Source organism: Rhincodon typus, chromosome 38 (genome assembly GCF_021869965.1).
Source record: "Rhincodon typus isolate 14 chromosome 38, sRhiTyp1.1, whole genome shotgun sequence".
Taxonomy (NCBI): Eukaryota; Metazoa; Chordata; class Chondrichthyes; order Orectolobiformes; family Rhincodontidae; genus Rhincodon; species Rhincodon typus.
Window position 1 is genome coordinate 6,499,797 of NC_063369.1, and position 23,009 is coordinate 6,522,805.

Genomic DNA, 23,009 nt, shown 5'->3' on the forward strand with positions numbered 1-23,009 from the left:
CAGGGTCTAGGCCTGAAACGTCAGCCTCTCTGCTCCTATGATGCTGCTTGGCCTGCTGTGTTCATCCAGCCCTGCACCTTGTTGTCTAGCAATGAAATAGTGACCAGATGATCTGTTTAGATGGTGTCAGTTGAAGAATAAATATTTGCCAGGAAATTGAGAACAGGAGGGGATTCACCTCTGCTCTTTGACTTGTGTGGTGGAAAGGTGATAGCTGCAACAGTGCTGTTTTCCCACATCTGTGCCCTGATGGCTGGCCTTGATGTAGTGCCCAAGTCTCTGGAGTGGGATGAACTTCTGAGCCAGAGGTAAGAGTGCTAGCCACTGAGTCGCTGCTAACCCAACTAAGGAAATTGTAAAGTGTCTTTTTTCAATAAAGACCCAAAGAAAAAGCTATAGGTATCTGGGAAGGTTTGGCAGTGTGTCCCATTTCACTAACCATGGAACATTGGGTTTGAACTGTCTACCATCTACAATGTAATATTCCCAAATCCACCCCTTTGTAAAAAGGGTTTTGTTTGTTTGTTCTAAGTTCGGGTTAGTTGCAAGTTCTTTCTTCTCCTAGCAAATTGAATGGGAGGAGAAGAGGATAGAGGCACAGGAAGGACTCTGAGTGCACCAGATAAATGATAGGCACAGCCTGTGACTGGTTAAGAGTTGAGCTGAGGATATTCCTTCACTCCTTTGACACTGGAATCTGCGGGGCGTTGTTTTAGCAGGCCTGATGCGGTCAGCAAGCCCTTGTCTCTTATTGGTATATTAATAGTCTAATTGTGAGCATTCCAGAATCTGCCCAAAGGTGAATGATACTAGGAAGAAATGGCATATTCAGACTTCTATTTTAGGCGAGGCCAATAGTTTACTACTGAGAAACTTCAAGATAAAGCTCTTACTGAGGTCCCCCAGTATGAGTCTGACATGCTTGGGCCAGAAGACGGTGCTTACAGTTTTCCTCCCTTCTCCTCTGCAGGCTTTACCGGATTGATGTGTCAGATTGACATTGATGAGTGCGCGAGCACTCCCTGCCAGAATGGAGCCAAGTGTGTCGACAGGCCCAATGGGTATGACTGCAAATGTGCAGAAGGTAAGCCTACGGGATTCTTGCAGCCAGACGCAGCAATTCTTTGAACAGTGTACATCCACTGACCACAGACACTGCAGAAGAGCACACATTGCCCACAAAGACTCAGTTCATCCATGCTTCAGTTCTGCTTGTGACACCTCCACAGTTGATTAGCCTATTAGTGCCCATGGGTTATCTAAAGAATTGACCACTGGGACTGTACCAGTTGATGCCTATGGAACTGTAGCTTGCAAGAACCAGAGAGCAGAGAGGAGTTATGTTGCTACGAACATAAATTGTTACTAAATTCTTACTCAGGGTGAAGAGTGCAAGTAAAAGAAGTCACTCGCCCTTCAATCCTGCAGAAAATGCCCAGAAATTTTTTTTTTTGTCCTATATGGGTAAACTGCAGTATCTGCAGGATAATATTTATCTGAAAATGGGGTGTGCTTTCTTCAGTAGTTCCTACTGTCTCGACCCTGGGCTGTACTACGCAGCCAACACCGTGATTGATAGATCAGAGTGCAAACCGTGGAAAAGTGATCGTATTTAGTAGTTGTATAGCTGTAAGTTTATCATCCTGGTTTCCCTGAATGAAATTTTTAAGCATTGGACTGGCACACACGTGAGCCAAAGCTGCCTTTAGACAAGTCTGAAAATGGAGGAAAGAGACAGGAGAAATCTGGGGCCTGTGTTGAACTTGATGATTACTGCCAGATAATTAATGTCCACTGAATTGCTTCAATTCCAGCCATTGATACTATGATTTACCTCATTCCAATTGGGGAGTTAGAGAGAAGCATTTTACGCAGTTTTCAGAAGATGTTAAATTTATATACAGATGAGTTGAAGAAAAATAAAACATCTAGAGGGACTGACACTAGCAGGGCCCTTCAATAGATAAAGCTGTATTGTTCAGGCCAGTCTGATTAGTATTCACAGGATTTGGATGCAGGCACCAGGGAAGCCTACTGGATATGATGTCTATTGTGCCGACAGCTCATAGAATATTCTGTTGAACAATAGCAGGTTTGTGCTATTTTTTTCCACACCCCCGTTTCTTACTCCCTGCCACAGAGCCTCAGATCAGTCTGGAGGTGGCGTATGGAGTGAATGTGAGAACCAATTTTTCTGCCTGTTTGTCAGGCATCAGGCACAGAGATGGGAGCTGAATAACACACATTTCAAATAAACTAGGTAGGCTGCAAGTTTTTAAACTGGTAGGTTATTGGATAAACATGTAGGTGTGGTGTAGATGGTTCTTATCTGATTAGTCTTATGAACCTTCCTCATTAATTTTTCCTCTTGGTGTAAAATGCTGCATGTGCTGGTTCTCCCTTAACAATTTCATTTTCCCATTAGCCCTTCCACCAGCCCCAGTTTCCCCCGGTTAATCTCTGATGTTTGGTGTTGCTGTTTGGCTGCCAGTACAAATTGGGGCAGGAGCCATTCTGCAGCTTGTGACCCTACCTCCCACTAATCCCAGAGCCAGAACCCGAAATCAAACAAGCCCCCTCGTTCCCTCCAACCCAGCACCATCATTGTTGCCAGTAATGAAGAAAAAGGATGTACACATCCACTAACCTTGGTGTGGAGGGTTTTGTCTCCAAAGACCCCATCATATCGGCCTCATCTGCCAATGGTAACCAACTAGTGGCAATGGCATGAGGTCTTGAAGTGATGTAAATTTGCCACTTATGGGCCTCACATAGGCTAAGTGCAACCCAGCCGACCAATATCCCCCCTGCCACCTTGCCCCCTCCAAAAGAAACACACCTTAAAATTTCAGAGAAGTAGTGAGGTTTTAACCTGCACCCCACCCTCAATGGCTGAATAACCCCAAGTTACAAGGTCACCCCTGTGCTCAACATTATATCATTAAGAGGATGATTAGCGACAGTTACTTGCAGAGTAGAAGATAAGCATAGAAACACAGAAAATAGCAGCAAGAGTGGGCCATCTGGCCCTTCGAGCCTGCTCCAACATTCAATAGGATCATGGCCGATCACCCTAAAGCTTTTCATTTATATAGTGCCCTCCACAGCTAATGGACCATCCAAAACTTCACAGATAATTAAGTACTGTAGGGTTATATAGCTATATTCCCATTTATGACCTCTCAATTTTGTGGTTTGAGCAACACAGTTTGAATGTTGTGGGCATCACTGTTTGACAGTCTGCTTACCCGGGTCTTGTACTTTCTTGGCTGCTTTTTTTCTCTGCTGCAGGCTTTGAGGGGAAGTTGTGCGAGAGGAATATTGATGACTGCAACCCCGACCCCTGCCATCATGGAACCTGTACCGATGGCATTGCCAGCTTCACATGCCAGTGTGAGTTGGGCTACACTGGTTACCGCTGTGAGAATCAGATCAACGAATGTCATAGCAACCCGTGCCAGAACTCTGGCAAATGCATTGATCTGGTGAACAAATACCTTTGTCACTGCCAAGAGGGAACTTCAGGTAAAACTCAAAGGTCAATTCTCAGGCCTGCGTTTTTGCATTCACTTTCCTCTCTCCGATTTTCGGTCTTTTCTAGTGTCTGAATGTTCCACTGTTCCAATGAGTGACTGCTTCTAACCTTGAACACCTTACCAATACTCTTTAGGCAGCACTCAGGATCATCCCAGATGGGAGTGAAGCAATAGGGACTGAGCTTTGAGCCCCTTCTCCATTGCTGGTGATCAGCACAGTTGCACACCTCCAGTCTTGTTGACTGCCCTTTGAAAAGCAACAAAGAAACCTAGACAGTCAATTATTGTTTAATGAAAGAATCTTCAAGTTTTATAGAGAAATGTGACATGACATGTTTTGGCAGAAGGAATAGAGAGAAGCGAAATTGTTTTAATGGGCAGAATCTTTCAGTCCCAGAGGTAGTGGGCATGGGGGCAGGAAGGCAACTTCATTGGGTCGGATAGTGGTATCCCAAAACCGTTCGGGCTGGGAAATGTCAGGTTCTCGCCCCACCTTCAATTGAGGTACTTATGTAGTCAATCAATGACCATTTAAGGGCCTATTGATTGATTGATTGATTAATTTATTGTCCCATGTACCGAAGTATAGTGAAAAGCTTTGGTTACAAGCAATACAGGCAGATCATAGTAACCAAGGATGTATAGATCAAAAAGATTTAGACAGAGGCACACAGGTTACTTTGCACAGGGCGTGCACTAGGCAAGATCAACATTAGCAAGATCAACATTATTCGAGGCTAGCGAGTCCATTCATCAGTCTAACAATGGCTGGGAAGAAGCTGTTCCTGAACCTGCTGGTGCATGTGTTCAGGCTTCTGTATCTACTGCCTGACAAAAGAGGTTGTAGGAGGTCATTACTGGGGTGCAATGGGTCTTTGATGATGTTGGCAGCCTTTCCACAGCAGCAAACCGTATAAATGTAGTCTATGGATGATTACCCCTGAGCTGCTGTTATTCCAGCTCTAGATGGTACAGAAAGGGATCTGCCCACATGACTGTAAAGCCGTGAGGGCAGACTGCCTACTGGCTGTTGGTTTCTCAATCTGCATCAATTTGTGCGCGATCGAGGGAGTGGAACTAAGGCAGAAAGATGGGCTGCTGAGATCCTTCCGACTGCCCCTGCTTCTGATTCCTCTGTCCCCCTTATTCTCATGAACTCCTGACACAGAAACCACCACCACAAAATAAACATTCTCCTGAGATCTTGGTCCTTGCGTTCTTGGGTGGCTCCCAACAACCACCATGGCATCCACAGTGATTCTATCAAGTGTGAGAGCCTCCTGCCTCTGATCAGCCGGCACCTGTTGCTAGGTAGGATTTTCCCTCCAAACTGCCCGATTGAAGGAAGTTTTTGCAGGCCTTGCTGTAAAATATTCAGTTGATTACCTTGCTGGCTACTCAGCTAACAAGCGAGACACCTGACGAAAATGGAAGATTCCAGCCGATGGTACAATTCTGAAGATTGTGCAGGAACAGGAGAACCTGGGAATTCGTGCGCACAGATATTTGAAGGTACCAAGACATATTGAGAGCGTAGTTAGCAAAGTATGCGGGATCTTGGGCTTTGTAAAGAGAGGCATCAGATACAAATGTAAGGGAGGTTATGTTACACCTCCTAAAAGCTCTGATTAGGCCACAGCAAAGGTATTGTGTTCATCTGGTCACCATCCTTTAAGAAGGATGTATAGGGTGAAGAGGTGTTTTACCATGGATTGGAGATGTTAGTGGAAGCATTGTACAGAAGAATTAAATTGTACTTGATACTTTTCATTTTCTTCATTTTGCAGGACATTTCTATTGTTAATTAACAAAAATTCCATTCAATGTTAAATCATTCCTGTCACAATAATTATTCCAGTAATATTCAATCCTGTTCCTAGCCAGATATTCATCTAACTCTTTTTAAAGGTTTTAATTAACAAAGTTAACTACTTTCTTTAATGCACATATCCACTAATATATGGTGATGCTGCAAGATTTCACCTAATCTTGGATCTTACTTGAGGCTCTCTGATTTTATAATATAAATATTGGGTAAAAATCCAATTAAGTTATTTTACTTCTGCTCATTCATCCCAGCATTTGAAACATCTACAAGTCCTTATTTTCACAATGGAATATGTTCATTTTGTGAGTTTGTTGTCTTAAGGCTTCAATTCCCATAAATCTCCTGTCAAACTCTTTTCTATTGTAAATGTTGGATCTCACAAGAACTTCCTGAGATGCTACAGCTGGACAGATTCACTGCCATCAATCCTCTGATTTGGTATCTGTCTACATTAGTGATGCCAAATGGAGAAGGGTACCCACACATTATCGTACACAGAAGACTGGTTCAGTCTTGATAAACAGCTTAGATATATTAAATATTCCTTAATAGCTAATTACATTGCATGTGATACACATGACAGTCTCTTGACTCAACTTATAGGGAAGTAAAAATTAATGCTACTGAGACATTCCTACACAGAACTCTTAATGTATCTCTTAACTCCTCCCAGAACAGTCCTTTATATCTGAAGCAGAGCTTATTCGTGATTTAGGGTGAAGCATTAGTTGCTTTTCCTGACCCTTCTGAGCAAATGAAAGCGTTAATATGCTAGATTTGGACAGACGAGCCTAATTCATTCATTACAGCACAATCCATCACCAATTGACTCGATGTGCCAGCACATTATTTTTCCAGCGAAGCCAACACAAGCTGGAGGAACAACACCTCATTTTCCGCTTGGGGACCCTACAGCCCTCCAGACTCAATATTGAGTTCAATAATTTTAGGGCCTAAACTCTCCGATGTCCCAGCCCCCTACCCCACACACCAGGCCTTGTTACCACATAGCCTGTCATTACACACCCCCTGTTAGTCACTAACAGTCCCCATTAACAACTATTCACCCTCCCAACCTAATCGTTAGCAACTCCTTTGTCTGTCCAACTGTCTTGCTCTCTCTTTGGGCTCTATCCTATCATTTACTCCCTACCCCACCCACCTCTCTATCTTCTGCATATAAACTGATATTTTCCCAGCCACCATCAGTTCTGAGGAAGGGTCACTGGACCCGAAACGTTAACTCTGTTTTCTCCCTCACAAATGCTGCCAGACCTGCTGAGCTTTTCCAGCAAATTTTTTTTGTTCATTATTTTTCTAATTTATTTCTATGATCTGTAATACTGGACTTTTTATTTCTTTCTTTTTCTAAACTTTTGTTGTCTAAGAATTTGTACTTAAGAATTTGCACCTAGGTACCTTTGTACCTAAAATGGTGGCGTAAGTGGCGGCTTGTAACCTTTTCACTGTACTCATTCAAGTACATATGATAATAAAGCTTTTTTTTTAAACTGTTGTCCCTAGTTTTCAGCAAATGAGACGTTTGGAAAGTTTTCAGGCTGTGTCCCCCTGAACGGTGACTAACACCAAACAGCATAATTCAAAATTTCTCTCTCAATCTTGATTTTGTTTAAGGTAAACATTTTTGAATGAGCCATAGTGGATTATTGTGGCTACATGACCATTGCTGGCATGTGATGCTGGTGGATTGTTGATCATATTGTGAGGCCTTAAACCATAGCGGCCTACCTGTAATTTGTGGTAGACTGTATTAAAATCAAAATATTAAATAAGCCTTAAATTAACATTGTTGCTTTTGGCTTTGGTGCAATTTGTGTGTCATTGAATTTTTACCATGACCTGCAGGTGTCAACTGTGAGATAAACCATGACGACTGTGCCAGCCAACCCTGTGATTATGGGATCTGCCAGGATGGTATTAACCGCTATGACTGTATCTGCAAACCAGGCTTCACAGGTGAGCGCACCCTCTTTCAGCTCTTTGTTAACTGGCAAGCCTGACAACATTTCTTTGACAGCTTGCTCCCCCTGACCCACCCTGATATTCAGTGGGAGTGGTGGTTCCAGGGACATTCCACATTGTCCTGCTGATGCAGGTCCCACAATTCTCCAGCTCACTTATTTTGCTCCTTTCAGGCCCGCAGTGCAACCTGGAGATAAATGAGTGTGCATCAAACCCTTGTCAGAATGGCGGCACCTGCATCGACGGTGAGGATGGATTCTCTTGCCTCTGTCCAGACGGTTACCACGACCCTCTGTGTTACTCCGAAGTGGACGAATGCAGCAGCAGCCCCTGCATTCACGGGACTTGTCACGACGACGTCAATGGGTAAGGCAACCGAAAAACAAAGGACAGAGAATTTCCTATTTTCTATTTTCTTACTTCCAGTGCAGGAGCTATGGCTGTGGTTTGTGTTAGGGTTCTGCATTCTGGCTAGTTGAATATTCACACTCTACTCATTTACTTGTAGGTACAAGTGTGACTGTGAGGCAGGGTGGACAGGAATGAACTGTGATATCGACAAGGTTGAATGTGATTCCAACCCCTGCCAGAATGGAGGCAGCTGCTCTGATCTGGTGAATGGCTACATTTGTAAATGCAAAGAGGGCTTTCGAGGTACGTTAAAAATTGTAAAATTATACTGAGGTCACCCGTATACAGTTGAAAGCCTGGTATGTTAATCTAATGAGGCTGTAAAATAAAAAAAATGGTGTTTTTAATAGATTGTTTAGGTCCCTGTATTTCGAAATATAAGCAAATTAAATCCTACAGGTTGGGAACAGAACATGTAGTCCATAGTGACTGTTGCTGCTTTGAAAGAGCTATCCAATTAATCCTACTTGTGCAGTCTTACCTCATAGCCCTGCAGATTTCTCCTTCTGTATTACAAAACCTATTCCTTTTTAAAGTTACGATTGAATCTGCTGCCACCACCCTTTCAGACAGGGCCTCAGCAGTTCCAAATCATTAAAACTCACTATATGAAGATGTGTGTGTGTCTTCCCTCCATTCCTCTGAGTAAACAATGCAGATACTTGTGTTCCTTCAGCACATTGTGCATGCTGTTCATTGCCCCATCTTTTTTACCCACATGCCCCCAAATCTGGACATGACCCATCCATGTTGAGCTACTTACATTTTTCACAAGCCATGCACTCACTGAAGAATGTTGTTTTAATTCTTTACACAGGCCAGCACTGCCAAGTCAACATTAATGACTGTGCGTCAAACCCTTGCTTAAACAAAGCAATCTGTGTGGATGGGATCGCTAGTTACACTTGCCAGTGTGAGCTGCCCTATACAGGTAAGAGTCTGACCCCTGGAACACCTGATCATCTTAGTAGTTACTGCAGCAATGAAGTGAGTTTTGTCCCTGGTCTTTGTTTTCTTACAATAGTGCTTTTAATTGTCTTCATTAATAAGCAGCTCAGAGACACAAAGGGTTGTGTTGCGAGGTCCTGTGGCTCAATGCAGCTATGCGTCTGAGATAGGGTGAGAACACTGCCGGAGGAGTGGAGGGCAGCATTCCTGCACACCAGTGTGTTGCCTTCATGTTGTACCACTGGAATACTTCCCTTTAATGATTAATGTGCGTCACTCCTCAGTTGAGTTTGTTGGATTGTTTTGTAAATAGCATGCACAGTTTGAGTTATGTGCAAGAAAATGGCTTTTAGTTCAAAGCAGTGTTCCATCTGTAAATGTAACAGGAGTTGCCAATTTTTGCTGAGTTTGGTTTGTCTTGCTACAGAGTGTGTGGGTGAATCACCCTCGGTAAACTTAACCAAGGAACAAAATGGCTTGATACTTTTCCAGAAAGGTCAAGTACTGTAAGTTGGCGAGATGTGTGTTCAGGCTGGTTTATTTTGATAAATCCATAGGATTCTATTTGCAGATTTCAGGGCTATGCAGGAGATTTCAGGATTTGTCTGTGATATTTACTGTTGGAAGTAAATGTGAGAGCATTTCTGGTGGCTCAGATGACACCACTTCCAGGTCAGGAAGAGGAGAGGTTTGAATATATCACACTTGTGGTTTGTCTTCTAATTTTGGATCTTGTTTGGTTGATTCTTTGGGTAACATGTCACATGGTTTATATTAGTAAACGTTCCTCTACCAAAGAGTGACTGTAGCCTGACTCTGGTCAGTTGTGGAGGCTTGATCACTGAGAGCACTTAAAGAGGAAGATAGACAGACGTTTGAAATTTCAGTATGTTGAGGGCCTTGAGAAGCTGGTAAGAAAGAGGACTTGAGGCCTGGGACAGATCAGCCTGTTGAATAACAGAACAGGCTTGAGGGGCCAAATGGCTTACTTCTGCCCCTGTTTTGTATGTGCTTATGTTGCACCTTCTTTCACCACCCTCAAGGAAACAGCAATTTGCCAGGTAAAATAAAACTCTGTTTCAACCTTGTTTCTGTTGCCACTTGCCTTAAAATTTGAGAATGGAGACTTGATCTCTGAACATGCCTTGATTCCTATCCTGGGTAAAACTCAAACAGTCTCAAGGAATGATTCCTGCTAACAGTACTGTTTGTCTCAGTAATGCAGAGATGAAATTTGCCACTCTCTCCGTCCACAGGACCTAACTGTGAGAATGTGCTGGTTCCATGTTCGCCCAACCCCTGTGAGAATGGTGGAGTTTGTGACCACACTCCCGACTATGAGGATTTTGTGTGTACCTGTACGGAGGGATGGCAGGGTAAGTTGCACCCAGTGCGGTATCGGTGAGCATGATAATTTAACGTAGCATTCATGTGAATGCTGACAGAAGGACAGAGGGAACAATCAGCGTGCCTTACCACTCTCTGTCTCTCTCACTCTCTCCTCTATTCCCTCAGGACGGATCTGTCAAGTAGATGTTGATGAATGTGCAACCAACCCCTGCAAGAACCGAGGCTCTTGCACCAACACACTAGGAAGCTACATCTGTGCCTGTCGACCAGGCTTTGCAGGGCATAACTGTGAAACGGACATCAATGACTGTACTCCCAGTAAGTACTTCATAGGATCATAGAATCCTTACAGTGTGGGGACAGGCCATTCAGCCCAACAAATCCACGCTGCCCCTCCAAACAGCATCCCACCCAGACCCATTCCCCTACCCCTGATTTCCCCATGTCTAACCCACCTAACCTAAAGATGCCTGGGCACTATGGGCAATTTTCCATGGCCAATCCACCTAGCCTGCACACCTTTGGACTGTGGGAGGAAACTGGAGCACCTGGAGGAAACCCACACAGACACGGGAAGAATGTTAAACTCCACACAGACAGTCGCCTGAGGCTGGAATTGAACCCAGGTCCCTGGTGCTGTGAGGCAGCAGTGCTAAACGTGCCGCCCATGTTGGAGCTATGGCAAAATGTCTTCGATGGTTGTGACTGGCCGCAACAATATAAAATGTATCAATGGTTGAATCTCAGGCTTGAACTCAAATCCCACCGCAGCAGCTGACCGATTTGAGTTTAGTTAATTAGGTAATTCTCGAGCAAAAAGCAGGCTTCGGTAATGGTGACCACAAAACTACTGGATTACCATAAAAATTCATCTGGTTCACCAATCACCTTTAGGGAAAGAAATCTATTGTGTTTAGGTAGTGCGGCCTACGTGTGACTCCAGGTCCACAGCAAAGGGGTCGACTGTTAAATATCCTCCAAAGTCGCCCAGTAAGCCATTCAGTTGTACTCAGGAGAGTAATTCACTCCCATCTTTTTAATCATATGCAATTTATACTCGCTTTTCTGATATTGGCCCATGATATGAATGAGTTTTTAAAAAAAAAAAAATTCTGGGCACTTCACAGCCTTTAATCAAACCAGATATAACAAGAGAAATCTGAATTGAATATCTTCCTCTTCAAATCTCGTCATAGCTTTGTCTCTATTTACCTTTTTAAGGTCCTCTGGCCCCTCAGGAACTGTACATTTCTCCTAACTGTGACCCCTTGTGCATTCAGGAGTTGGTTGATGTCACCATTGGCAGGCCTGCCTGTCCAGTCCTCTGGTTGAACGACCCCAGATTCCTCTGTTCTCATTTAAGGCCCATGTGTTGCCTACCTTTCGGTCCAACCTTGCCAAGTACATCCCTGCTTAGCACAGATTCCAGTCCCATTCTAGAGACTTGTGTATAAAAGGTAGGTTTGATGCTGAAGGGGGCGCTGGACTGGTATAAAGCGCTGATATTAATTGCTGCTTCCTTCCCCTCAGATCCCTGTCTGAATGGCGGTGCCTGCCTGGATCAAATTAACTCCTTCATCTGTAACTGCCTGCCTGGCTTTGCAGGCACCCAGTGTGCCGATGAGATCGATGAGTGCCGGAGCAATCCATGCCACAATGGGGGCACTTGCACCGATTATGTCAACAGTTACACCTGTACCTGTAAACCTGGATTTAATGGCCTGCACTGCGAGAACAATATTCCCGACTGCACTGAGAGGTGAGCCAGATATGCCTGTCCTGTTACTAGACCCAGCCAGCACAGAGTAGGCATCAGCTCATAGTCACACCTCTAATATGGCACATTGACAACTCACTCACAGAAGGCTGGCATTGTGAACTGGAAATGATCGAACTGAGTTTGGGAGGTATAGGTGGATTGGATTTGCGGCTGTAAAGGAAGAATCTGTATTTATGTAGCGCCTTTCACAATCTTGGGCCATTCCAAATTGCTTTACGGCTGATGGAGTAATTTTGAAGGTTTGTAATGCCGGAATTAGAGCAACCCGTATGTTCACAGTAACCTCTCACGGATAGCAATATCATAATGATCAGATAATGTTGGTTGAGGGATGAATATTGGCCAGGAGGCAGGGGAAACCTCCCCACGAATCTTTACAATGGTTGTCCTATGTCTACGCGAGAGGACAGACAGAGACCTTGGTTTAACACCTCATTCAAACTGAGACCTTCAGCAGTGCAGCACTCCCTCAGTGTGGCACTAGACTGTCAGCCTAGAGTTTGTGTTTGAGCCCGTGGAGCAGAATTTCTGACTGAGTAGCAAATGTGCAACCCCACTGAGCCACAGTGTATCTAACCTTGGATGGTTTCAAGTAGAATGTATTCCATTCTCCAGCATTGTTGTCTCTTTGACCACAAAATGAACAACATTAAGGATCTCACTGTCTAGATCAGTAATCATCAAAAGAATTTTCTTTGTATATAATCCCCTTTATTGCTCATTTAATAAAAGCATAGCTTCGTCGTATCAAGAAGCCAATGTCAGACTAGCTATGCTTTTATTAGCAATAACTTAGAACCTTTATGGGAAAGTGTCAATGGTGCGGTCAATCACATGGTTGAAGAAATGAGTGTTGTTCAATAGGAACCGTTGGTTTTCCCAGATAAAAATCAAAATTAGAAACCGACACCTGATGAAGTCCTGCTTCGTCTCCTCAGCTACATCGAGTGGCCAAGCTGATTCATCAAGAGTGGGGAATATTTGACCCACTGAGCACTCTAATTGTACACTGGCTCCATGCCAGTATCTGCTGCTGAGAGGTGTGGGTATCTCTTACTGTGGCTGTTAAATGAATAATTCGCACTGCTTTGCCCCGCTTAGTCAGTGAATGGTTAATAAAAGCTCACTTGAACATCAGATCATGTTAATAGATCTCCTTTTCTCAAAAGAAACTCTGCAAGGCTTAATTTTTACTATTCTTCCAGTTAATGAGCTTGTGGCAGTTATGTCCCCTTTCTTCCTCTCCTCGTTAGGTTTCTTCATGGACCCCTTGAAAGCCCAGTCTCACATTTGGGTGCATTTGCATCAGCACCAGTAGTTCTTCAGTTAGCTTCACCTATGCACTAATTGCCCAGGCAATGAATGTTAATAATGTTCTTCACCTCTGAGCCAAAAGCTTGTGGGTTTAAGAACGTGAGAACAAGGAGCAGGAATCAGCAATTCAGCCCTTCTAGCCTGCTCTGCCATGCAATACAATGACAGCTGATGTCTTAGCATCAACTCCACTTTCCTGGCTGCTCCCCATAACCTTTCAACCCATTACTAATTAAAAATCTGCCCATCTCCTCCTCAATTTTTTTCAGTGCCTTGGCATCTACCACCCTCTGGGATAGTGAATTTGACAGATTCATGACGCTTTGAAAGAAGTAATTTCTCCTCCTCTCTGTTTTAAACCAGCTACCCCTTATCCTAAAACTGTGACTTCTCGTTCTCGATTGCCCCACATGAGGAAACATCCTCTCTGCATCAACTTTGTAAATTATCTTTACCATCATACATACCTCAATTAGATCTCCTCTCATTCTTTTAAACTCTAGACTGATTTTCTCAGTCTCTCTTCATAAGACAAACTCCTCACTTCTGGAATCAATCTATTGAATGTAAAGGCCCACTTCAAGGACAATATTCAGGCTGACTCTTCAGTGACAATGCTGCAGTACCAGAGGTTATTGTCTTTGGTTGAGATGTTAAACCGAGGGCTCTGTCTGGCCTGGTGAATAAAATAGCCACTGCACTGATGGAAGAAGCGAGTGGAGTCCTCAGGCCAATACTTGTCTCTCAACCAGCATCAGGCTATCTGGTCATTATTTTTGTTGTTTGTGGGAGCTTGCTTTGTGTTAAAATGTCTGCTCCTTTTCTGGTATCGCAACAATGACTATTCATGAAAAGTCCTTCATTGGCTTTAAAGTATTTTGCAATTGCCTTGAAGTAGAAGGGACAATAGAAATGCAAATCTTTCCTTCTTATTTCAGCTGTAAGAATATCACACACCAAATTACTCCTCATGCTTCCCTAATGCTCTTCTGAGCAGGAGAGAGCAACAAGAAATATTAACCATGGCTCAGATTCACTAACTGCATTTTTCTCAGCTTTATGAGACTGTTGACCGTCAACAGTGCTACATGGTTTGACTTGTCAAATTAGTACATTTTCATATCTGTTGTAGCAGTAACAATTTTTTCCCATATCAAGACTTCAAAATTGTGGCAACCCTTCATTAAGCACTCATGGCCTGTGAGAGTAGCAGCATTGTGGTTATAACTGGGTTAAAGCTGCATGGGAACCATTGCTGTTTCAGAGCTCAGGATCTCAAAATTTCATTTGGCAACACCCCTTAGGCTTCTGAGGGCCCCACCCCACCCCCAACTTTGGGAAGCTCTGTGTTGTTCTGGAATAATTGGCGATTAGATGAGGATTGCCCACAGTTGGTTTCCTGTGCCTGTATACTGGACGCTGTGACTGAGACATTCCAGTAGAACCTCCACATAAGAAAGACCATGAATCGAGACAATATAGCCTCAAAATCAAAGTGTTTTTTCTTTCTTTTTCAGCTCCTGTTTCAATGGAGGGACCTGTACAGATGGCGTTAATGAGTATAGCTGTCATTGCCGTTCTGGTTTCACTGGTTCCAATTGCCAGTATGACATTGACGAGTGTAACTCACAGCCGTGTCTGAATGGTGGGGTGTGTGTCGATGGGTTAGAGTCCTACAGGTGTACTTGCCCTCATGGGTACACAGGTGACCGGTGTCAGGTGAGGATTAATTTACTGCTCTGTCTTTTCTCATGCTTCCTTTCTCATGCAAGGTTCCAAATCTGTGGGCACCCTCATCCATTAACTGCAGTGCATACTACATGTGTGTGTGTGCGTGTGCGTGTGTGTGTGTGTATGTGTGTGAGAGAGAGACACAGTGTCCTGACATCTTTATAAAGTGCTGGAGAAACTCAGGACGTCTGGCAGCATCTGTGGAGACAGAAATGGAGTTAACGTTTCGAGTCCAGTGACCCTTCCTCAGAACCAGCTGTACTGCCTGGATGGAGACTTTGACGGTGGTGGATTCTCACTGGCTGATTTTTCTTGCCCACTTCTTACTGGTTGGTCACAAAGTGCGTAACCCCAAAGAGTTTTGTGTGTACTGCCACAGAGAGAGATGGGAAATCCAAGCAGGAGAAACCATTTTGCTAACAATCTGTCACGTTCCCTCCTTTAGATCAGCATAGACTGGTGCAGCAAGTCACCGTGTAAGAATGGCGGGCGGTGTCACCCAAAAAGAACATCCTTTACCTGTGAGTGTGCGAGCGGGTGGGCAGGACGTTACTGTGACATTCCCAACGTGTCGTGTGAAGTGGCTGCCGCACAGAGAGGTAGGGGCTGTGGAATGTAAGTTGCTCCTCCAACGTGACATGCAGCGCGAGCAGCTTGCACAGTGCCTGAACTACCTTAAGGAGTGAAGCATGCACGGGGACATAGGAAATAGGAGCAGGAATCGGCCATTCGGCCTTTCGAGCCTCCTCCATCATTCATCATGGCTGATGGAGCCAGGCAAATGACTGGCATGGAAACTGGAAGTGTTTCCTCGACATATTAGCATGGAACGAACCTCATTCCAATTATTCCTCCTCTGTTTCTGACCTACGAGTGTGTAACACTGGCATGGAAGTGGGAAAGTGCTCCAGTTCCAGTACTAAGCATTCCAAATCTTCACACAAAAAGCAGTTCCACCGTCTAGACTGAATCACATTGCTTGCTCCCCCATTCCACGATGGACAGCTAATCCTGTGGATTTGGTGTGATTTTTAAAAAAGAGCAGATGTGTAAACAGATACTGGCTGTTGTTATGTCAAAATGTATTTTTATTTCTCTTTTGTTCTTTGCACAGGAGTGGCTATAACTCAGCTTTGCCATCACGGAGGCTCGTGTTTCAGTGTTGGAAATGCACATCATTGCATCTGCCCCAAGAGTTACACAGGCAGCTACTGTGAGAATGAGGTTGACCACTGTGCCTCCAACCCGTGTCACAGTAGCGCCACCTGCAGGAGCTTCATTGGAGACTATATGTGTGAGGTGAGAAAAAGTTCAAGCTCAATACAGTACTACCCCTTGCGAAGCATATAGAATGGTAACAGCGTAGAAGGAGGCCACTCAGCCCATTGTGCTTGTACTAGCTCTCTCGCAGCCACTCAGCTAGCCCCGCACCCTGGCCTTTTCCCTGGAGCTGTCAAATATCTTCTTTTTAAATAATTATCCAAATCCCTCTTGAAAGCAGCAAGATCTGTGTCCACATCTCAGACATTGCATCCCGGATCCTAACCACTTGCTGTGTTTGGGGGGAGGAAAATCATACTTCCTACTGATCTTTGCGAATTGCTGATCGCAAAGTTCTTCTCACACATGAAACACATATACATTGTTTGCATACCTCACCCCAATGGAGATTGATTGAAATCACTGATCCCCAGGTGCTGACTTGTGGGCAGGCCCGTGTTGGTGTATTTATATGGGAGGGAAGAATTTGGGTCATGGATTCTCAATTCAAAACTAGGATCATGTGGAAGGTTCATTCTGTTATGATCCCAGACTAGCAACTAGCAACTTTATGTTATGATCCAGAAAGAGGTCACCAAATTATGAAGGGACCACTAACCTTTAATTTTAAAGTAGACAGCAGGTAAAATCTAGTGGTCTTACTGAGAGAATAAAGCCACAAGATTCCACTGTTTTGAACCAACAACAGTACCTTACTATGCAATTAGAGCACTAATACCATCAGCAACCAATATACAATTTATTTACAACTCTTAGAATTAACCTATATAAACATGGTAATACACATTGAACACCCCAGCAAGCACCACAAGTAACAAAACAGATACCACAGATTTCTCGGTAACTTCTTTTGAGTCTTAACGCCAGCTCTAACCTGCTTCCAGAGGCTATGGTCTCGTGGTATTATTGCTGGACTATTAATCCAGAAACCCAGATAGTGTTCTGGAGACCCAGGTTTGAATCCTGCCTTGGCAGATGGTGGAATTTGAATTCAATAAAATATCTGGAATTAAGAATCTTATGATGACCACGAATGCATTGTCGATTGTCAGGAAAATCCCATCTGGTTCACTAATGTCCTTTAGGGAAGGAAACTGCTATCCTTACCTGGTTTGGCCTACATGTGGATCCAGACCCAAAATGTGGTTGACTCTTAATCTGCCCTCTGGGCAATTAGGGATGGGGCAATAAATGCTGCCCTAGCCAGCGACACCATCATCCTGTGAATGAATAAAGGAAAATAAAATCTAGAACTGCTTCCTGAGTTCATTCTAACAGCACCAAGCCATCCCTTTCCCTGAGGTGTTCTTTATCTGCACTGCCAAAGGTGACAGACTAATCACTATCCTTGTCAATTCTCCATGAATCATTAGGCCATGTTGTCATTGGAAAGTGGCAGTTCCACACCGGCACTGTGCTCAGGACCGTTAATGACCTATTGATCTCAGCTGGTAGGAACTAGTAGGAACACCTGGACACATCAAACTTAAAAGCTTGTGTTCATCATGTCAAGCGATGAGTTGAACTTTGACCTCTTTTCCTCAGTGCATGCCGGGCTACAAGGGGAAAACCTGCAAGCTGGAGGTGAATGAATGTGAGTCAAACCCGTGCCAGAATGGAGGGACATGCCTTGACCTGATTGGCCGCTACATCTGCTCCTGTCCACCAGGAACCCTGGGTGAGTGAGCTTGGGTCCCCTTTACAAACCGTTTTCATAGGTGGAGGTGGAGGAGACAGTTCCCAAGAGAGATGTGGGGTGGGGTTGGTGCAGGAGGTTATCACGGAACTCTGTCAAATGCCATGTTGCACCGCAACAAAGAGCAAGAGCTGGCTTGAAGGGATTTGCTCAGGTTGTTCCAGTGTTAACGTGCTTATTGAACATTGTAATGGGATGTCATTGATTCGACCTCAGAATCTAAACTCACCTTGATTCTGTTTGGCCCCAGCCAGCTTTCAAAATCTTTAAACTGAGACTGACCGAGCACTAACAAAACCAAATTGAGTCACTGCTCAAAAGAGACAAGGCGATGTATCAAACCTGATCACATGATGGATTGAATTTCATGCCCCTTCCGGGTCCCGCCCACCCCCTGGCTGTCTGCCCGTCCCCAGGAATAAGCTAGCAGGTCAGGATGGAGTATACAGTTTATAATTGCAATTTCATTTTATTATTGGCCATGTAGAAATTTATTGCCAATTGGGAACTTTAGCCTCTATCACGGAAAGTCAGGGTCAGTGACTTTGGATAATTAAATGCAAATCTTAGGCAGTTCTTGTCACGCATCTCCTAGGGTTATGTGTAAAGGTTATACAACAGGGTAGTCATGAGCTAGTGTGCATTTCAGCCTTTATCCTAGTCAACTCACCTCTCCCTCACTGAGCACTTATCCTACTTATCATTGATTCTTCTGCGCCTTATGAAGTCTTCACTGCAGTATTTCAGCTTTTGTTGATTACTTGGAATTGTCTTTTGCAGGTGTACTTTGCGAAATCAACGAAGATGACTGTGGTCCATCTCCCGGTACAAACATGCCCAAGTGTATGAATAATGGGACCTGTGTGGATAGAATTGGAGGCTACACATGTAACTGCCCTCCAGGGTTCACTGGTGATCGGTGTGAGGGCGACATTAACGAGTGCCTGTCCAACCCTTGTAATCCACAGACAACTATTGACTGTGTCCAGCTACCTAATGATTACCAATGCGTGTGCAAGCCTGGCTTCACAGGTCAGTGAGATAACTGGACCCTAGAATGGTACTGACATAAGATGATCATCTCTGCCATTACCCAATCAAACACACTTGCTACTGTTCTTTCTCTCCTGCTTACTTCCTTTGCTTAACATCCATTTTACAGTTTGACTTTGAAACTACCTTTTTTTTCTAATACAATTACTGATGTCCTATTGGTTGCTCTTTGAAGGTTAATGACTTGCCTGTAATGCAGCAGTGCTTGTGAACTCAGCCAGGTGTCTTGGCTCCAATTCTGCTCAGTTTCAAAAGAAAGATTTTTTTTCCCTTGTTTGTGGGATGTGGGCTTTGCCACAAGACCAGCATTTGTTGCTCATCTCTAATTGCCCTTGAACTGAGTGACTCACTAGTGCCATTTAAGAAGGCAGTTTAGAGGCATCCACTTTGCCATGAGCCTGGATTCATATGTAGACCAGACCAGTAAGGATAGCACATTATAGTGCCTATTGGAAATGTAAAGAATGGGGAGGGTATGGCAGTTCACCAGGTGGCCACTCCCTGAAAAGCAGTACAGTGTACATGGAATCCACACTAGAGAATTGGGCCATTCAGTCCAGCCCTATGCTGCAAATGAACCCTATCCCACTTTAATTATTTCTCCAACCCATCAATATACCTTTCTTTTTATTTCTCCCCCAATTGTTAGCCTCCTCCTAAATGCATCCATGCTAGATTTAGATTTATTATCAAATGTATATAAAAATACAGTGATAACAAGGTATAGAGCTGGATGAACACAGCAGGCCAAGCAGCATCAGAGGAGCAGGAAGGCTGACGTTTCAGGCCTAGACCCTTCTTCAGAAAAAAATACAGTGATGTGTTTTTTCACATGCAAAATGCAAAGTGTCACCCTGCTCCGGCACTATCTTGAAACACTGAATATAATGCAATATTTTGCTATAGTAGAATTCATTTGCCTCAACTATTCCCTAAAGCACCACATTCTAATCACACAGTGATAAAGTTTCTTCTGAATTTCCAATTGAATTTGTGAGTAACTATCTTCTATTTCTGACTGATCATTTTGGACACCCCACAAATAAAGACAACTCTAGATCTAACCCTACATAATTTCTAAATCCTTTACCAGGTCACCTCACAGTCTTCTCTGTTCTAGAGTAAAGAGCTAGAATCTATTCAGTCTTTCCGGATAATTATGACGTCTTGGTTCTGGTAATGTTTTGTAACTCTTTTCTGCAGTTTCTCAATTGTCGCTCTGTCCTTCTTTGGTAATGCACAAGTCTGTATTTTACATCAAGCATGATGAGTTGACTTACCTTAAAATGTGAATACCTGTGTGCAACACAGTTCCAACATGTAATTATGAGCATGATCTTCAACTTCTACAAGCGCCCCCTACCTTGTGACAGCCCCAGTTCAACTTCTGGTTTTGTCCCTCTTTTCCCACAGGCCATCAGTGCCAAAGTGTCATCAACATGTGCGAATCTCAACCCTGTGAGAATGGGGGCCACTGTAAAATTGCAGTCAATACACCGCTTGGTTATACCTGCAAGTGTCAACCGGTGAGTGCTAGGAAGACAAACACACTGAGATTGCTTGCTTGCTTATTTTTTGTGTAAACACTTTTTCCAATCCTTTTTATCCTAAGTCGCTCCATTTGGAAGCATTCTGCCTCACTCCTGAGTTGTGGAGTTAAGTTTGAAATTGGCCTCAGGTCCCTGAGAGGGCATGGAGAGGGAGTTATCAGAGTTTCTGCTCCAGATTAGTAGCTACAGCTCTTTTTGCTGGTCCAGGACAGGGTGAGGCTCAGTTGAAAATGCCTGTCATGCCCAATGGTTGGCAGAACTAATTGACTGGATTCACAGAGTGCCTGGCCGCTTCAACAAGGTGCGGAGGGTAACCAGTCTCTCTGAACCCAGTAAACCACCACAGCTCCGAGAAGGCAGGGAGGTGAAATGGAACCCATACTCTTCACAGAATCATGGAATTGTTATAACACAGAAGGAGGCCATTCAGCCCATTGTGCCTGTGTTGGCTTTCGAAGCGAGGAATTCTTTATGTACCTCTCAGATCCCCCCCTTAATCCTGCGGATCTTCCTATTAGTTGATATTAGTGGAGTAAGGGGCAGGAAAAATTTGAGAGCATTTCTTTTCCACTTGAAGAACTTTTGCCACTCTTGGTCATTCTCAAAATGTGAGCGTCACATTCAAGGCTAGCTTTTAGTACCCTCACATAAAAGCAAAACCCTGCAGGTGCTTGAAACCTGCAGTAAACACAGAAAATGCTGGAGAAACTCAGCCGATCAGGCAGCATCTGTGGAGAGAGAAACAGAGTTAACATTTCGAGTCAAATGTGAATTCTTCAGAACCGGAAGAAGAGTCATTTCAAATGCAAAATGTTAACTCTATTTCTCTTTCTCATGTGAGGGATTTCATCTCACTGAATTATCAGAAGACTCTCGAATACTACAACAACAATTTTTATTTATGTAACACCTTTAATGTAGGAAACTGTCCAAAGTGTATCCTCAAACAAAATTTGAGACTAAGCAATGCAAGGAAATATAAATACAGGTGACCAAAAGATTTGATCAAAGATGTAGGTTTTCTGGTGGATTTTCAAGGAAGTGAAAGACTTAGAGATTTAGGCAGGAAATTGCAAAGTCCAGGACAGCCGAAGGCACCACAGCGCAGACGGAGCAGCTAAAGTTGGGTTGAGCAAGAGGCCAGGCGTGGAAGAGTACTGAATTCCCAGAAGGTCGTGGGGCTGGAAGAGGTGACAGAGAAATGGATGGGTAGGGCCATGGAGGGCTTTGGGAAGACAGTGTGAATTTTAAATGGAAATGTTGCCTAACCACAAGCCAATGTAGGTCAGTGAGCATGGGAATGATGGAAACATTGAACCATTGAAGCCATTGAGGCCACTTGGCCCATTGTGTCCATGCTGGGTGAAAGGGTACCAGACAGCCTTACCCCCACTTGCTGCCTCTAATCCATAGCCTGGTAGTTTATGGCACTTTGTGTACATGACCAGGTACCTTTTAAATGCTGTGGGGATTTAGCTGTACCATCATTTCAATCAGTCCGCTCCAAATCACCAGCATCAGCACCTCCTACCTCTTATGTCTAAATCTATTGCCCCAGTTACGAGCTCCTCAATCAAGGAGGACAGGTCCTTCCTATCCACTTGGTTAGACTTAGGATTACGGCAACAGGTCCACTAAAACAACAATCCTGTTATTTGGAGTGTTGCTTAGTGATTGATTTTTATAGCATGAACTCACTTGTGAAAGGATTAACACACGCTTGTATTCTCTTGCAGAGCTACACTGGGCCAAATTGCGAGCGTAGCATTCTAACCTGTCGAGAGCTGACCTGCCAGAATGGTGAGCTGTGCACTGATTCTCCGCTGGGAGCTCGTTGTACCTGCCCACCGGGGATTGCTGGCCTGGCCTGCCAACTTCCCACCTCCAACCACAGCTGCAGTAGTCGGCCTTGCCGCAACGGTGGCATCTGCCAGGCCAGCCGGCAGCCTCCCTTCTATCAATGTCTGTGCCTGAAGGAGTTTGGCGGGAGGCATTGCGAGGTGTTGAGGAGGTACCCCCCTCCTTCCAAGGAGACGGCCTGCTCCATCCGGGAGTGCCATAGCAGGGCGGGCGATGGCTACTGTGACCGGGACTGCAACACACCCGCCTGCCAGTGGGATGGTGGTGACTGCTCACTGTCCGTTGACGACCCCTGGAGGGAGTGCAGCGTTCAGGAGTGCTGGCGCTACTTCAACAACAATATCTGTGACGAGTTCTGCAACAGCCGCGAGTGTCTGTATGACAACTTTGACTGCCAAAGCCAAGAGAAGACCTGCAAGTAAGTCCAGGCACTGATCTGCACTCAACGACCGGCTAGCTGGTTAGCTTAGGGATTGATGCCTTTGAAGGTTTCTTCTTCAACTTTGGATCACCCACTGACTCAGTCACTCAAGTGGACTACAATGTGGCACTGCTCCATGACCTGCACAGAAACCTATCACTGTTTAAATTCAGAGATAGCAGGAACTGCAGATGCTGGAGAATCTGAGATAACAAGGTGTAGAGCTGGATGAACACAGCAGGCCAAGCAGCATCAGAGGAGCAGGAA

At 44.3% G+C, this 23,009-nt stretch overlaps 1 protein-coding gene across 1 annotated transcript in view; it reads left to right on the forward strand.

Moving 5' to 3' along the window:
• notch3 (notch receptor 3) overlaps positions 1 to 23,009 on the forward strand; it is a 141,377-nt gene that overhangs the window by 98,440 nt on the left and 19,928 nt on the right. The window contains exons 10-25 of the mRNA XM_048617806.1: positions 971 to 1,084; positions 3,292 to 3,525; positions 7,231 to 7,341; positions 7,521 to 7,713; positions 7,856 to 8,001; positions 8,576 to 8,689; positions 9,963 to 10,082; positions 10,222 to 10,374; positions 11,587 to 11,815; positions 14,668 to 14,869; positions 15,327 to 15,480; positions 15,996 to 16,180; positions 17,708 to 17,840; positions 18,639 to 18,890; positions 20,325 to 20,437; positions 22,198 to 22,739. Coding sequence (XP_048473763.1) covers positions 971 to 1,084; positions 3,292 to 3,525; positions 7,231 to 7,341; positions 7,521 to 7,713; positions 7,856 to 8,001; positions 8,576 to 8,689; positions 9,963 to 10,082; positions 10,222 to 10,374; positions 11,587 to 11,815; positions 14,668 to 14,869; positions 15,327 to 15,480; positions 15,996 to 16,180; positions 17,708 to 17,840; positions 18,639 to 18,890; positions 20,325 to 20,437; positions 22,198 to 22,739 — 2,995 coding nt within the window. The remainder of the gene's footprint in view (positions 1 to 970; positions 1,085 to 3,291; positions 3,526 to 7,230; positions 7,342 to 7,520; positions 7,714 to 7,855; positions 8,002 to 8,575; positions 8,690 to 9,962; positions 10,083 to 10,221; positions 10,375 to 11,586; positions 11,816 to 14,667; positions 14,870 to 15,326; positions 15,481 to 15,995; positions 16,181 to 17,707; positions 17,841 to 18,638; positions 18,891 to 20,324; positions 20,438 to 22,197; positions 22,740 to 23,009) is intronic.